Below are 17,379 nucleotides of genomic sequence, written 5' to 3'. Positions count from 1 at the left end.
ATCATGAGATTACAAAATAATTGTGGCAGTGCATATTTTTTCAAGTGCATTGCCATGTGTGTACTCACAATATCAGCTGCCTCGGATGCATCGTCGTCCTCCTCCAACAGCCCCACATCAACGTCCTCCTCGTCCTCCTCCTCGGCGGTGGCAGATGCAGCAAATGGGGCAGTTGGGGCAGATGGAGCATATTGAATGTGGGCCGACTCGACGTCCTCATCCACAATGTCGCCGTCGTGCTGGTCAAATATGTCCTCCGGAATGGAGGCCTCTTCTTGCAAATTGAAATCTGCAAGGAGAATGTGGCAGGCGGTAAGATGAGTGAGTGCAGAGAATGTGCCCCACGGCTGCTCGTCATTCAGGTGGGTAGCCAGAAAAGACGCCACAGTGCCCACAATAAAATAACATAGAAAAGGTCAGCAGCCAAGGCATCTCAAGTACATTCCAAAAATATGTATATGTGCCCATGTACATATATACCAGCGATTGTGTGTTCCTTGCCTTTTGCTTAAATAAAAGTAAGCTGCTTGAATTGACTTCCACTTTGGGTCGCCCTTCCAGCGGATATATATGCAGATATGTGTAGATATATCTATGTGTACATCCGCATGCATGACCTGGGCAAAATAGGTTTTTACTCATAGTTGAATAGACAAGAATTCGTCTCTTTTTATTCCCTACGTTTCTTTTTTGTGTTGGTGCCGCACTCGTGCGGCGGATCCTTTATGCCCTGTCATTGACTGAATTGGCATTTGGGGAAGCTCAAGAAAGGAATTGGAATGGTGGGGGGATTAAGGACACATATGCAGGATTAAAATAAAAATGGCATTATGTAGTGAGTGTGTGCGTTGGGGCCAAACGAGCGATAAAAGACAGCGCAAATTGCCAGTAAAATGTCCTTTTTTTGCGCAGACACAGTCAAAAATATTTGCCCAAATTTCTATTTGGTGATGTTCTAATCTGAAAGACTTGTTTAAGTTTGATTTAAAGCTCAGTTATCTAAAGCGCTTGTGTCGCATCTGGGTTCTATAAATCTGCTGGCTTCCAAAGTGTATTTGCGCAGTGTACTACGAACTGCATCTTTTCGGAAAACGTTTCCGCTTCATTTCCTGGCTTCTTCTCTTCTCCATATATATAGATACTTATTTTTTTGGCCATTGTCCACACCTGGCGGCGGATTCCAGTCAAGTTAATAATTCGACCAGGCCAGATGTGGCCATTTCTAGGCCTCTCGAATTATGGAAATTTTATTCAGCACGCCCCTTATTATTGTCATTATTGTACGTTGATCTGGTTGTTGTTGTAGCTAGGCTGTGCGACTAATTAAATTCTTTTCACTGTGATTAAATTAACACGGGCTCGGCGAGAAACACACTCAGCCAATCTCCGGAGACGAGCCTACTCCCCGGCAATGGGAAACCGTGAAAGAAGCGCAAAGTTGAGCCAAACAGAAAGAAAAAAAAAAGGAAAAAAAAATGAAAAAAAAAAATGAAATGAAATGAAATGAAAAAAAAAAGAAAATGCGAAATAAAATCACGCAAATGCTTTTTATGTCCCTCGACGCTCTGCGGCGACACGTTGTGGATAGGTAGTGCGAGGGAGACGGCACAGACAGCAGAGCGAGATGGGGCGCGAGGATGGGGGAATGGGAACTACGGCTGGGGACTACGGAATACCGACTACGGACTACGGACTACGGACCACGGAGTTTGTAGGCTGAGGCTCTCAAGTGGGGCGCCGCATTGAGGTTATCGTCATTGCACAGTGGGCGGAAATGCATTTGCGAAATCTACTTAAGGCAGTTTATCTTTTTGATTCGAAACTAAATATATCTATGTAATATAGTATAATAATACAATTTAATACTGCCACGATATGTTGCAATTAGTGAAGCAATGGCGGTTGGGTTTCTTACTTGCAACGCACCCAAGCCCACAGTGCCTCTCATCGCCCGTGGTTGGCTGCTCCATCTGTCCTTCCAGACCACCACCCTATGCTCCCCACACCCCTCCCCAGTTATCCTTTCACCCCTCTGACCAGCAAGCCAGTGCGCCCCTTGCTGCTCCCCCCACCCTCCATCCTCCACTTCTACGACCGTTTCATGGCATAATGAATAAATGTCGCATTAATTTGCACGCAGGCCCGAAAGGGGGACACACTGAGGGGGTAAGGTAGATACCAGCGGGTGGGGGGATGAGTGGGGCACATTCTATGCTGACTTTGCTTGTGTGGAACGCTTGTTGTTTTTCCACATAGCATCCGAGGCAAACAACGCAAATCCATGGCAAACACTCACGCACATATAGTGGCATGTACGTGTATGAATGTCATACAAAATCGCGTAAACAAACTGACCCCTGACCCCAGAAACTACCATCTTTGCCACCACCCCCCACCCAGCGCCAGTGCATATTTGAATTTTGTGGCACTCCGGAGTTTAATTATTGGGCTTGTAATGAGCGTGTTGCATATTTCAGCAGGCTTTGCCCAAGCCTGTGCTGCCGTTTTCCACTTTCCCTTATCCCCCCCTATTAAAACTCCTGCTTTTCCGGACATTTTCTCTATCCACTTTGGGCTAATTATTAGACGGACGAGCGAGCGGACAGTTGATTCGGTTTCAAACAGTGCAGCACAGCGGGGGGTTTTCCCGGCCCCTTCAGTTTGCCATCACCCTGCCTTAATTAACCCATTATGGCCTGTTGATTTTTGCAATGGTCCTCCTTTGCACCTCTGGTCTTTCGCGCACAACTTTTTGCATAATTATCCAACGATCTATTTGTCCATTCAACTGAGCAATTTGTTGCCCGTCGTCGCCTGAGCAAAGAGCATTTTCCTCCATTCCTTAAAAGCGTAAAATATCGCCTACTTTCGGGCTGTTGAAGCCAACCAAGGGTATTTTACACAAGCCGCAAAAGTGAGATTATTACAGAAAAATACTTAAACAGAACTTGGCAACAAAACCTTTTGGGTTTGCCAGGAATAGCCAGGAAAAACATGTTTCGGAATGGAAATAAGCGAACGGCATATTAGATAACGTTTTGCATGGTATTTATGCTGGTACCCTCAGATTAGAATTGGTCGAATAATCGCAGCCATAATGGCTTAACATGCATATATCTACAGGCTTTAATAGTTTTATACGTTGTTGGCTTAAATAAATAAAGACCAGGGGAAATTTAATTTTGCCCACTATTATATTAATTAAAATTATGTTTTATTATACGTGAGAATATGGCCTTCTGTTTTGCACCAATATAAGCTCTCTTTAGTTATGTATTTGTTTTGAAAATATTATATTTTTTAAGCAAAAGAAAATCCCGTGCACTTTACTCGCTTCTGAACGTACTATTTATGAAGCTGTGCCATTTTTGCGCGCTTAAAACACTGCGTACTCTTTTATGAGCCCTGCGATATTATTTTTCCATTTACTTTAATAAAATCTGCTTACCATATAAAGAGTAAATTTATTGTGGTGCAGAGCGGCGCTCGGATCCTTTGGATCCTATGCGCAATGTGTGTGCGTGTGCGCCTGTATGTGTGTGTGCGTGCCAAGTGGAGTATGAGCTTGAGTGTCTGTGCACATATGTGCCCCTTGAATTGTCGTGTGTGTGTGTGCGTGTGTGTGCGTGTGGGTCTGAGTGTGTTTGGCATTTAAATTTATTTAGTACATAGTTGGCAACAAGACAACAATGGCGACCACAAAAGCCACTAAAGTCTAATTAAAATGTCCGCAACCGTAACAATGTGCGGGACAAACCCATTGTTTTGTCTGTCTCCGCTGTTGTTGTTGTGGACAACAAGTTGACCCAGCACACCCACCCCCCCCCCCCCCCCCCCCCGATTTAAATGGAATACCAAAAATTGTTCAAACTGTTGTTCTGGGGCGAAATGCAAAAGTTAGCCGCCCACAATCTCGTTCACTTGACATCTGCCCCGCTTGTCGAGCAATATTTCGCCTTTCGCCGGCGACCTTGAAAAACTCCAGTGGGGGGTGGGCATGGTCGTTGGTCCCTTTGCCAACTGCTTTTTCGTTTCAGTTCATTTTCTGCCAGCAATTATGTGGCGTTTGCGTAATATACGTCATCGACTTTCGCCCTCTGCTCAGGATGTTTTGTCAATAAAATGACAACGAAACGCATTCTGCGGTAAGAACTGGTTGGGCGTTCAACGTGGCGTATGCGTAATGTGCTCGGCGATGTTCGCAACAATTCGCATGCAAATGGCAGTAGTAGTTGGGATGGAGAAGGACACAGCATTAATTATAAATGACAACTTGCAATGTGAGTTTGATTTGTTGTCGCTGGTGCAACAGGGCGTATGCGTAATATGTTGCATAGTTAATAACAATGGGCCAAAATTGAGTTATTCATTAACTCCAAACCGTTCTAGCTCAGTTGCATCGAATTAGAGAAACTGCTCGTTATTTTCTAGGGGTGAATATGTAATTCAAACTCAAAATAGAATTTCCTTGGCTTACGTTTTGTAATCCGCATCTCCAAGTGAAGACACGAAAACAACAAACAGCCAAGTCCCTAAGCCGTAACTCTATAAGTCACTCCACACATTTCCAAAGTTCCCAACTATTGTAACTATTTTATATTTAAACACAAGCCAGGCTTATGTTCCGGCATTGAATATACAAATATTGATGTGTGTACTTGGGGCTGTGCAGTAGTAAGTGCAAAATTTCCAAAGCTTCCCATTTAAATCGGCCCTAATATTTCTCTGGCTTTCAGCTCAAACTGGCTCACACACACGCCGATCCATTTGCATTTTTATGATGCCGAAATTGCAACATATTCGCAAAAGGGCCAACAACAAAATTGTTTCAAAATGTGATAAGTATAGGGAGTAAAAATAAAAAGGGAAAATGCAAATATACTTGTGTATGTGTGTGGGGGGAAAAAAGTCCTAAAAAGTGTATCAAAATTGGGCAGAGAAAAGCGCCGAAAATGTCAACTTTTCACTTTTTTGTGAAAAGCTTGAGGCTAAATGGTGGGTAAAGGGGGAAGCAAAAAAGAAAAGTCGGATTTTCGCATTAAAATTTCCGACGAAGTATGCTTAATAAACCGACAAAGCCATTTTCAGTCTACTTATTGTCTCTCTCCACGGCTTTTTTTTTATATTTTTGGGCATTTCCTTCCACTTTCCTTGACACATTTCCCTCTTCATTTTCATACCATTTTCTCTCACCCGTAGTCAGTTGAGTACAGGTAAAATATTTGGAAATAAAAATGTATGGCAGCTAACAAAAATTCCAAGGCAAACAATAATTGAGATACTCTAAAATATTACAGGAAAATAAGTAAGTTAAGTTTAGGAATGCTTCCAGAGAAATTTAAAGTTTTTATATATATGTACATATAATACAAAGAATCTAAAAATGTCTTTTTGTAAGGTATATAATGGAGACTCCCGGAAATAAGGTCAGCCAAGTTAAAAACTTTTTTAAGGGTATGCAATTTACACTTTTTAGTATGCGCAACCATAGTGAAAGTAAACAAAAATTTGTGAGAAACAAACAAAATAAACTAAACCGAATAACTAAAAAGAAAATAAAAGTTGAAGCAAAGTTGTACATTAAAACAAAAATATATATCTGCATTATTTTAAATTGAATTTCTCAATACAAACTAGTTTGTATTCATAGAAAGTAATTTATTTTCTCCCATGACTGTCAATAATACATAAATGAAATAAAAATATGAGTGGGCGCCAAATTGTATGATATGTGGGTTATATTTTATGTCCTTTGGCCAAAAATCTATGAAACCCTCTTCCTTTGCCAAAAAAAGAAAAAACAAAGTATGAAATAGCCAAAAACAATTCTTGCTGCCTGGGATTTATATGATGTTTGTGGATGCAAACCAACCTGTTGTTGCATGGCGTTTTTTATTCCCTTGATTTGCTTTTATGGAGGCGGTATTGGCCAAAGTACAGAAAACAGGAGAAGCTTTTCCAGGGGCTGCGAAAGCGTTTAATGCCATTGAAAGTAATTTGCCGCACAGATGGACAGAGGAAAATTGGGGAAGGTAAATGGTGGAAGAGTAATGTGTGGTGACTTAGGCTAAGCCGCTTTCTCTCATTTCACTTCATTTGAGCTCAACAACAATTTTCCCCGGCTTTTCTCTCTCTCCCCCCCATTTTCCTTATGGTCAATAAGCAAATTCGAAAAACCCTTCGAGCACACACACAATTTTTTGGATGCCAACAGGTGACAAAATTCCCTATGCCTGTGGCTTATAATTCAATAAATTAAAGCCTAAATTAATCAAAAAGCCACATGCCCAACTGGGCGGAAGAGGAAACAACTAAAGTGTATTAGAGATACTCTGTGCAGCAAGAGGCATGTTTAAGAGCATTCGTGACATGTAGAAATTCTAGAGTTTAGGGATTAGTAGAAATAGTACAAATTACGGCATTGACTAGATCTCGAATTCAAGCATTAAGGAATACAAATCCACCTCTTTCTTTTACAGAATCCATTTTAAATTTAAATCACTTAAACTTTCAAAAAACTGTATTAGAATATACAGTGCAACATTTTAATACCGCATGAAAACTATTTCTAAAATCGGTCTAACAGCCAAGTTGCGAAGTTGCGGCAAGTTCATGAGCTCATGGCTGCAGTTGCATGGCAAGTGGCCATGTGATATGTCCATTAAGCCGATTACGGTTTTATGGCGCGCTTCAGTGAGCAGTTCAAGCTGGCCCCGCCCACCTGGCTCCGCCCCCCTTGTCCGCCCACCCATTTTCCAGACTGTTCGTCAACTTTTTGGAATGCCGTGCTCAGCGGAGTGTTAAGCGTTTTTGGACACACAAAACCACGCACATTCCGGAGCAGCGAGAAAATCAGGGAGCGCTAGGGGATTGAGGAGAGTCCTTTGACCAAGACGCGGAGCAAACAACATGGCCACTGATCCGAAGAGCAACACAGACACGGAAACAAACGCAGACATGGACAAACAGAAACACAAACACACACACACACACAACACACGGAGTGTTTACAAGGCCTTTACATGGCAGCTGCGTGGCCGAGACGAGCAATTAATTGAACTCCGGTCGGGGCGCGTGCTCCAAGCCCACCTCCTGGCCACCATTCACCGTTCACCATTCACCATTCACCTTCGTGCTGAACTCCTGGACTCTCCGGCTCATAAAATCCAACACACCGGAGCCCAGGGCACAAATGCAAACAACTACTGAGGAGCAATGGTGCTGGGTGCAGAGACAAATGCACTGACAAAAATATTAACAGTATTCTAAAATACTATACTCCATTGTACTAGCGTTGTCCTGGTTTTTTTAAACGAAAGGTTGCTATAGGAAAATATTTGTCCAACTACATTTAGAATGTATTTAAAATCTACATCTGACCAAAACTTTAAAACGTTTGATTTTCGCCAAGATATACAATATTTTTCTTGGCAAGTTTAATTGACTTTTGCGCTTCGTTAGTTTTTAAAATTTTAAGAATAATTTCTCTGGCCAAATGTATTTTCTTTGCCTGCAAGGGCTTTCGACTCGGAGGGCCAAAACCAATGAATTTGGTTAAGAAAAACGTTGGCCATGGCTAACACACACAATTCCGTTGTCATGCTGTCATCGATTTAATTGGCATTGACTCATGAATACTTTGGTTTTGGTAGTTAACTGACGTCATACAAAAGTAAATGCTGTCAAATTTTTGCCAAGGCAACCTTCTTCTTCAACAGAATTGAGAATTTCTAAAAAAATATCAAGCCAATTAAGGACCAAAAGTAATTTTTATGAACGACAGCAGTAGAGGCACAGTGTTTAATATTTGAACCTTTTTCTCACAGTATTTGACAACTTTCTATCTGCACAGCAAATGTGTGTTGTTGATGATATTTTTCAGTTGTTGCTCATCCAGCTTGCAACTTTAATACCAAGATTATCACGTTTTTTGCTGTCTTGGCCAAGTGACTTCCTTGGCAGCCATCACAGTAACACTTTCACCAACAATTGTGGCCAGCTTGCAACACATGTCCTGCGACAAGTCCTATTAGTTTTTGCCAGGGGGCGTAATCAACATGTTTTTGCAAAAGCCACGGAGATTTTTGTGTTATACACCTTGATTATCCAAGCACTGATGTTGCTACAGCAAATTGCCTTTGAAATAATGGCAATACAAATAACAAAAAAATACAATACTGCTTGATTTTAAATCACAACATAGATGCATACACATTTTATTGGACATTTTTGGACGTTTTTTAATGCGCTTTTAAGCCGCCAAATAGTTCCGTGCAACTAATGTAATTAATTAGCATAGTTGCGCTGGCCTGGTCTAAATCCGCACTTATCACTCTTAAGCGTCACTGGTTGTGACCGACTCTGGCCACAAACTGTCCAAACTGTTGATGGATTGCGCTCCAGCCATCAAAATCTGAGAATAGCTACTCGGTGGATGGATGGCAGGGGGATTGATGAGAGTGATTCGAACTGATACTATAAGTCCATCACTCCCTGCTGCAGGAAAACATCATTTACAAACCGATGAAACTTTCTAGTCTGGCGAAACAGTTTGGTCTCTAAACTTTTCACTCAGACAAAACTCCAAACTCCCCCCACAAAATGCTATCCTTTGCCGGCATACAGCTTATTGTGGAATTATGCAAATTTACGCAGCTGTAGCTGTTGATGTTGATGTTCCTGTTTTGTTCCTGCGCCAATGGAATGGGAGACGGATAGTTGGACTCCAGTACATGTGGGCTGTGTAAGCTGTTTTTCGCCATAATGCAATCATAAACGAGACACAGATACACGGACTGTTGGTCCATTTGTTCGGCGAGGCTCTGTCGCCATGCGAGTGACAAACTCCGCAGAACACTGCCAGAAACACACCAAACATACGGACACACGGACATACGGACACACGGACATACGGACACACGGACATACGGACAAAATGTGAAAGGGGGAATACGGCAAACTAGACGGGGATATCCGGAAAACTGGAGTATCCACTGCCAGTCGAGTTGACAACGTGAATGCTTACAAAACGTTTCCAAGTTTCGACGGAGGTCCTAACTCACCAGTGATAGAACATAGACCACAAAGCCAGGGTACCTCAAGTTGGTCATGTCACAGAATTAGGATGCCCGTTGAAATGATTTTAAGTGCTCATTTATCTTTCATCCAACTTCATTAAATGAACCAATTAATTGCTATGATTTGGTAAAGAATTTATTCGACCAGCAGGCACACCGGTCCACCCTAATGCTAACACTTTCAAACGCAGTGTGGTTTTTCATTTCTCAGTTTCAGTTTCGGTTTGGCTTCGCCTGTCTGGGAAAGTTATAGCCAAATCAGGCCTGCCAAAATGAAAAACTGCAGTGTGGGTGGGTAGTATGTGTCCTCATAGGAAAAAGCGTGACCCGACCGCAAGAGTAAAAGAGATTTTCGGCAATACCCGACTGAGGTGAGGTATGCCACGTTTATGTGGCGCAATTAAGGCGCACACACCATCGTTACTGTTATGCAAAAAAAGCGGTGGAAAGCTGCGAAATTCATATGTTTATCCAATGATTTTGGTGTGTTCGAAACATTTTAGCTCGAATATACGTTCATGCGAGGCAAATTGAAATTTATTTACCCATAAAAGCAAAGTTCCTTAATTCTATGCCTAATATCCTGGCAGCTGTGTCAAGTTTTGAAATCGTTACTTTTTCATTTAGAAAGTTTCGACTGGTTTTTACACCCGATAAATCCCTTTCTTCATTGGCTGAAGTTTTCTGACAGTTTGAAAACACCTTGCAGCTGCTTGAACAGCACAATTTTCTCGGGTGAAGCGCTCTTACTTCAACTTTTTGCCGCGGATATATAATTAATATTTGCAGACAGACACCCAAAGATCCAAAACATAAATAAATCACTCGCCTCTCAGCGGTTTTGGCATTTAACGAGCCGTTGTCAACAGATCCACAGCCAGCATTAAATCGATTTAATTAAATATTAATCTCGCTCGGTGGTCCATGGCAAAATAAGACCCTAAGCACGCCATCATTTATGCCAAAAAATCCTGGGTTAGACAGACGCAACCTGTCGTCAGGGAAATGGTCCATAAATTGCTTCTCTTTCTGTGCGTTTCGATTCCATCATTTTTGGAGTCCACCATATTGATTAATAATAACTGCGACTGGACTTATATTTCTATTACAATTTGCCTTGATTCCACTGCTTGGGATAGCGGGATAGCGGGATTCAATAATATTAATGGCAAAAATTCAAGGACACGTAAATGGAATTTGCTACGTGCGACCGCTGAAAGCGCCCAAAAAGAGCCAAGCAAACAGCAAAGCGCATAGAAAATGGGAAATGGCAAATAACAGAAATTGTGAAAGATGATGGGGGAGCGGGGGGAGAAAAGGGACCAAACAAGGCCAGGGACAGACAATGTCAATGCTAAGGTTCTATTCGCTAGGTCCTTGAAAGAGTACGTTTGCCTTTGGCATCCATTTCGGGTTTTCAGACTCTTAGTAAAACATAATTGTACATGGAAACTAAATGGAATATCTTATGATTTCAGTACTAAATAGTTTTGAGCTAATGCTACCACTTACCACTTCAGTGGTAAGATACATATTTTATGAAACTTGGTCAATTGCCGTAACTGATAGGGTATATAGAACATCGATTTCTGTGCAGGGCTCGGCTATACAATTTGCGTTTTATTTGTTGTGCGTGTGAGTCGGGCAACAGCTGCAGACCAAGGTCAAACTTGAAGATACAGAGATAGTGTTCAGTGGTTAAGGGTCAGATAATGCCCCCACCGGTTTGGGCCAACTAATGGCACGGGCCCAAGGATCGGCAAGCAAATATGAAAATTTAAGTGGGTTTCGCTATTAGCTGGCTGATAATCCATTGCTCGTAAATCAAGTCCAACTTGCTTCCTTTGTTTTTTTTTCATTACAGCCAATATATTTTTTTCTTTCTAACCCAATGTCACGAATTCTTTGGATGTGCGTGCAAGGTCAAAGCGGGATGGTCGTGGGCTTAATTGAGCTAGCTATGTATGTATATACTAAAGAAGTGCGTTTAAGTAGTGTAATTACATACGCGTAATTGTTGACAATTATCTCTGCCGGGAGCGACTTTTGCTGCGGAATTTATTGATTCCTAAAATTACTTATTACAGTTGGACATATTGATACTTTCGGATATGGGTGTTTAAGGATTTGAGAACCGTCTTGCCTTACCAAGCTGAAACGCACTGTACTAGGCAAACATTAACCTGTCGCCCATATCGAAGACCAGCTTTGCCCCCTGACTTTTGCGTTTTCCCATCGTTTTTCCGCCTCCATCCGCGCATTCTTTTGTTTTACCCCTTGTTTTCCTCCTTGTGTGACAATTTCTCTGCCTGATTTGCGTGTTAAGACCCAACAAAGTATTATGCGACACGGCAACGGCCAATACACACATACACACATCCGTCAACACGCACACACCTACAATCTCAAATCTTCCACACACACACACCCCCTCCCTGAGCTTGTCATCATTTTCGGTTGCTTTTCATGATTAATGAGCATAATTTTGAAAATGAAGTTTCAAAAATGTTGTCTCCCATCTGAGCTGCTTCTGCTGCTTCTGCTTTTCCTCGTTCGTCATGTTGTAGAGTTGCTTCTCCTTCTTCTCCCCCTTCCTCAACCCCTTCTCGCCCTTCTTCTCTCTCTCCTCTTTGCTGAACATGTTCCTTCTCTTGTACTTGGTGCCTCCCATTCATCCACTTCTTCGAAGCCTTGGTGTCTTCGTTAAGTGTGCAAACAGTAATTATAAATATGGGCGGCTCCACATCGTTTTTGCCTCGACCCCGCCCCCAATTGTGGGCTCCTTTCGCACGCCCCCCTTCCCCCACATATACTTGTAAGATGGCAAGGGAGGGGGAGGGGTGGTGGTATTGGAGGGTTAACAGCAGTAGTGAAACAAAAATTTTGCTCTAACGATAATTAGTTTTGTTTCCTGTCTGAGTTCCAAAGTTCCAACGAATTGCGTTTTTGCATTGCACATCCTAATACTACGTAAGTTCCTTCTCTTCCTTCAACAAGCACATACATTTATGACTCGCACTTACACTTGCCTGCACTGCGAAAAACTAGGTGCTTGGAGCGTTCGCTTAAATAAATACTCTGCAGTACAAAATATGGCAAAAATAATTCTTCCTGAGAGTACATATTTTACAATTTATTGTGGCATAATTTGTAAACAAGTTCATTTATTTTAATTTATTCTAAAAGTCTCTTAATCATTGACTCTTTTTCTTTACCATTTTCTTGTATGTTTAAAAATCCATTGAGTATGCATAATCAAATTTCTAATTCTGTGTATGCGGCATCGAAAGGAGCAAGCGGCAGTCAAAGGACATAGAAATCGGGTGTATTCGGTGGGTGGGTGAGAAAAGGGGGCGTGGAAATGGGGGCGGGGCGGGCATAGGACTCGCGGCCAGCGTTTTGATTAATTGCATTGGGCTGCCTTTGCTGCTTCTTTCCCTGCAGCTAAAACTGGAGCTCTCTTTTGCCCAGCTCCTTCTTCTTTTGACTTCGTCCTGCGCTCCTTCAAATATTAAACTGTTGCCAGCGAACAGGATGTGGAACATGAAAATGAAAACCCGCAATAAAAGACGAACGGAAGTGACTCAAAACCAGCGGCGCCAAAATGCCCTAAAAAAAAAACTTCAAATTTAAAAAAAATGTTAAATGTTTAATACATTTTTCGTATGCAGAGTGCATGATTCATTTTCTTTGGTATTTCCAAACAATGCAGTACTGGCTGAAGGCCAAAATCGGTGTACCCGCCACCCAAATCGAGCTCCACATTGTATGAAATGACTTTAAATTATGGAGTGCTCTTCGCAGATCTCCAAGCGACCCACCCAGCGACTTGAGAGTCAATTAATGTCAGCATTATAGTCGAGATGGGGCAGTAAATCATATTGGAGGTGGGCAGGAGTAGCGAACGAAGTCCTTCGTAGGGAAGCGAAGTGGGCAATCGATAAGTAAATCATTGGGGTGTCCTTAATTGCCCCTGCATTGCGTGCTGAAAATTGCGATTTTAATTGTCATCGAAGTTTCAGTCGAAGTTCACGCCCAGCCAATTATGGCGAGACCTTAGACTTAAAGCCAAAGGACCTCGTTGATTGCTGTCCTGTTTGTTCGCAATGTGCTCATAACAATAAATTTCAAACGTAGCATAAACAATGCCAAGGCACTGGACGACCCCCGATCCAAGTGCTAGTCCCTTCGTTCTATTCCGGACTTTTAACCTAATGTCTCCGGCAGACGCAGAGAGCCGGTGGACAGATGGCAGGCGCAGGGTTCAGGGTTCAGGGGGCAGGGATTACAAATTGACCCGAATTTCGGCCATGAGAAATGACTGGAAACGATCAAAGGACATTTCCGTGTGCCATCTGCAGTGTGTCAAATAAATCACAGCATGTGGGCTTCCAAGAAAACTGCAGAAAATGTGACAATTTTTTCTACTTTCTTTTTTTCTAGCAATTTTTGGAAAGCAATTAGAAATGGTGGACAGAGGGAAATTAAATAAAAATTATGGAAAATGTTCGCCCAGCCAAGAGCTGCATTTCGCTGTAAAGTTATACACTTAAAGAACTTTGAAAGCATTCGTTTAATTGCCAGCACCTCTCAACTTTAACTGCATTACTGACTCATAAATTGAACACTTAAGAAGCATTATTCACCTCATGCCAAAATAATTCAGCTTGATGCGTCTTGCCCTGACATTTTTTGCGGCATTTCTTTTTGTGGCCACAGAGATACGTATAGTTTGTGGTTCTTTTGTTGCTCATAAATGACTCATTTGTATTCATTGTTACGCCCCGACGCTTTCGTGGGCGGCTGGGGGCGTGGCAGGCTGTCCTGTTGCGGTATGTAGTGCAAATGAGGAGCTAAGTTTTTGTTTTTCGCTTATACTTGCAGTTAGCTCAGTTAGTGGCCCGCTTTCAGCTTAGCACGGATTATTGCGTATACGCACTGTTGCTCGGAAGTAAGCGCTTGTATCAAATATAACTATTTCTGGGCTGGTGATAATCTAATTGACTGAAGTAAGTATGGCCAACTGAATTACAAACTTCTACATTTTATTTGAAACGCGAACTAATATGCATATATTTCTCGTTGCCGTTAGAGGGCTTTGTTCAATTTGTTTACTTGATTTTCCTGTTCATTTTCGCTGCTGCTGCATGTAGACCACCTGTTTTTTGCCGTGAGTCCTGGCAGCCACTGCTTGAAATATTGTTGAACAGACTACCAGAGATCTGCTCCGACTCGAGTGGGTATATATTACATATACCGCTCTTACATATTGCCAGGACATGACCAAGTTGAAGGAATACTTAATGTTGCCTGTGTGCACCGACGCTTTATTTTGTTTCATCGCATTTCCGCGTGTTCGTTGCTTTGTTTCGAAGGCGGCACTAATGACATGCTGCTTAGGGTGCCAGTCGACTGAGAGTGTGTGGGTGGCACTGGGTAGCTATGGGTGGCTCTGGGTGGCTCTGGGTTGCTCTGGTGGATGTGGGTGCTGCACTCCCACCGCTGGCATGATGGCCACATGCTGGGGCACAGTGTGCAGCTAATTGGGGCAACGTGGCGCTATTGCCTCTGCTTTCTGCCCGTGGACGGTGTGCCAGCTTCCACTTCACTTCGCCTCAGCCCTGCCACGCCCCCTCAACAGTTCTTCAGCCCCCCTGCCGCTTACGGCAGTGGTGTCTCTCCTTTTAGCCGGGGGCCCAGACATGCCATGCATTATTTTTATGGCATCATAAAAATTTAAATTAATTTTTTTCTTTGCTGCTGCCACTCGACACACACGCACGCACACACACACACACACACACACACACACACACACACACACACACACACACACACACACATGGGGCATTTGTATGCAGCTGTTGTAGTCTGCCCCGCCCCCTCGTCCTGTCGCCCTGCCCCTTAGTGGCTGTTAAAGTTTCCTTTCGTTTGGCGCAATTTCGCAGGCGCCTCTCCCTTGGATAATTTTCATTGCTGCCATTCCACTGACGGTTGCAACTCGTTCCATTCGATTTTTTAATTCATTTAGCCTCCACAAGTGCATTGGCAAACACCTCAAGTTGGCGCCTTTTACCGCCCAACCACCCACAAATGCCTTGCCCTCACAAAAAACTATTAAAACACACACACACACTCACCTAACGGCTCTTGACTTTATGGCTTCAGCCCGCCTAAAAGTATGCAGCGCATTTTTATGGCCCGCTGTGAGCGGAAGTCCTTTTTTACTGTTTTCTTTTTCGTGGTGTGTGCAGCCTTATTGATTGCGGTTCTGGGCTGCCTATGTCCACTGATCATGTGGCCCGAAATTGTATGCAAATGTATTATTTTAAGGAACTACTATTAGATAATCGTATATGGATAATTTCGAAACATTTTTCTTAAGAAATAATGTAGTGGAATCACCCAAAAACAACTATAACACATTAGTTTTACCAACTTAAGGCCAAATAAACTACAAACGTTAACTTCGTTGTGGCTACACTCAACTGTCTATCTGCATCTCTCTCTCCCTCTCTCCTGCTGTCGCCCCATCTCACTTGCTCCTTGGGCTTGTGAAATGCAATAAAAGCGAATTGTCTGTAAAATTTTTATTGCTGGCCACAGTTGGCGGTTGACTTTGCCGAGAGCGAGAGCGAGAGAGCTGGGGGAGCTTGGCGAGAAAGAGAGGCCAGAACCGGAAGTTACTTTGGCAGCTGCTCTGCTCATTGCGGTTTCATTTGAAATCAAACAAACTCTATTGAAATGTTTTCTAAATAATTAATCACCTTCGTCGCAATGGGAGTTGAGTTTTCATTGGGGAATTTAAGCGGTTTCTGTTTTTTTGGCCAAATGAAAAGCGGCCCCCAACTCGCTTTTTTAGCCACATTGGTCGGGCCAATAGAGCGTGACTTTCCGCGCCTTGAAAAATGTTTGACTCAAGATGGTGTCGCGGGAGGAAAGTTGAGTTTTTGAGGCATAAATATGCAAGCCGGCGCGCCTGTCATTATGCAGCAAACTATTCGTACATGCAGCAACTTTTGCCTTCCTGCAAAGTTGCCTCAATTACAGCACCCAAAAGTGGTGCTGGCGAGGGGGCGGTGGGGGCAGCCAAAGGGGGCGTGTCTGGGACGCTCGACTGGTCCGCTGCCTTAAGTATGCACAAAACTACTCGCGGCAGGGGCACCCAAAGAAATCTATATGTATATACATTTGAAATTTTACAGTGACTTTTTATTTAACTTATGTTCTTCTGTTTAAAATCGTTTTAGTGACTTTATTGTGACCTTTTCAATTATGCTGGAATTTTTCTCGCAGTGCACTCAAAGATGCCTATGTGTGCGCGCGGTTGTAAGTAACCTACTTTAAGTTCTTTTGGCTGCCACCATCAACAGCAGCAGCAGCAACAACAATAATCACAGGCAACGGCGTTGCCAGTTGCGATTTGTATGCAGCAAATTGCCGACGTCCAAGCGTTGAGTTTGAGTAGGGTTTCCAGGGGTAAGGGGTTTTTTTTCGGAGGAACTGGGCCTTCAATTTGCAGTCGGTACACAAAAATTAAACAACAAAATGTTGCCGCACAATTCGCGTGCCGAGCGATGCTCTCATTTCTCATACAAACACAACCATCCATCAGAGGATATACTGCCGACTATATACTCTATATGTTTCGCTTAAACTTTATGTACTAAACTGCAGCATTTGCATGTCAAACAAAATCCGAACAGTAAATTGTGCAATGAGGCACGAGCAAAGTTTTCATTCTTTGCAATGAGGATCGTAGGCGGGAAAGAAGAAATGGGGTCTTAATACCCCCGAGATTTTTTTTGGTAATGGGGAATAACTCAGAGATGCCAGTCGTTTGCGGAATTCGAAAGTTTTCCAATGCAAATGCACGAAATGCGAGTTTTGAAAATGTTTTTAATGGCTTAGGTTTTACGTGTTTTCCAAATCATTTTGCTTGATAATAGAATAAAGTGTTTACCACATACAAAGCTACTTTTAGAGTAATATAAAATGCTTCACCTCCAACAAAAACTCATAAATAGTCAAGACTGTGAGACCTGAGTAAATGTGTTGCCAAGATCAACACACTTCCTTTGTTCGCTTTCGCTTTTGTTGGCCCCCTAAGATTTATGACTGACAAGCAGCCTTTCTTTGGGCCAACTTATTGCAAGGATTTATGTGCTCACCTCATGACTCTGAGGGAACACCTGTGATGCATAAGGTGATCCCATTTGGCGGGACTTTGAAAGATAGTCACTTGACTTGTGCTCGTGCCGTGTCTTAGTTACCTTTAAGTAGGCTATAAATACACCCCGTT

The 17,379-nt window shown here is 42.7% G+C and overlaps 1 protein-coding gene across 1 annotated transcript in view; it reads right to left on the bottom strand.

The window, feature by feature from the left end:
• Positions 1 to 17,379, bottom strand: part of LOC6551577 (LIM domain-containing protein A) — a 35,560-nt gene that overhangs the window by 6,194 nt on the left and 11,987 nt on the right. The window contains exon 2 of the mRNA XM_001977228.3: positions 69 to 289. Coding sequence (XP_001977264.2) covers positions 69 to 289 — 221 coding nt within the window. The remainder of the gene's footprint in view (positions 1 to 68; positions 290 to 17,379) is intronic.

This window comes from Drosophila erecta, unplaced genomic scaffold (genome assembly GCF_003286155.1).
Source record: "Drosophila erecta strain 14021-0224.00,06,07 unplaced genomic scaffold, DereRS2 tig00000152-arrow-arrow-pilon, whole genome shotgun sequence".
Lineage (NCBI taxonomy): Eukaryota > Metazoa > Arthropoda > Insecta > Diptera > Drosophilidae > Drosophila > Drosophila erecta.
The sequence above is the reverse complement of the archived record's forward strand: the minus strand, read 5'-3'. Positions and strand labels throughout refer to the sequence as shown.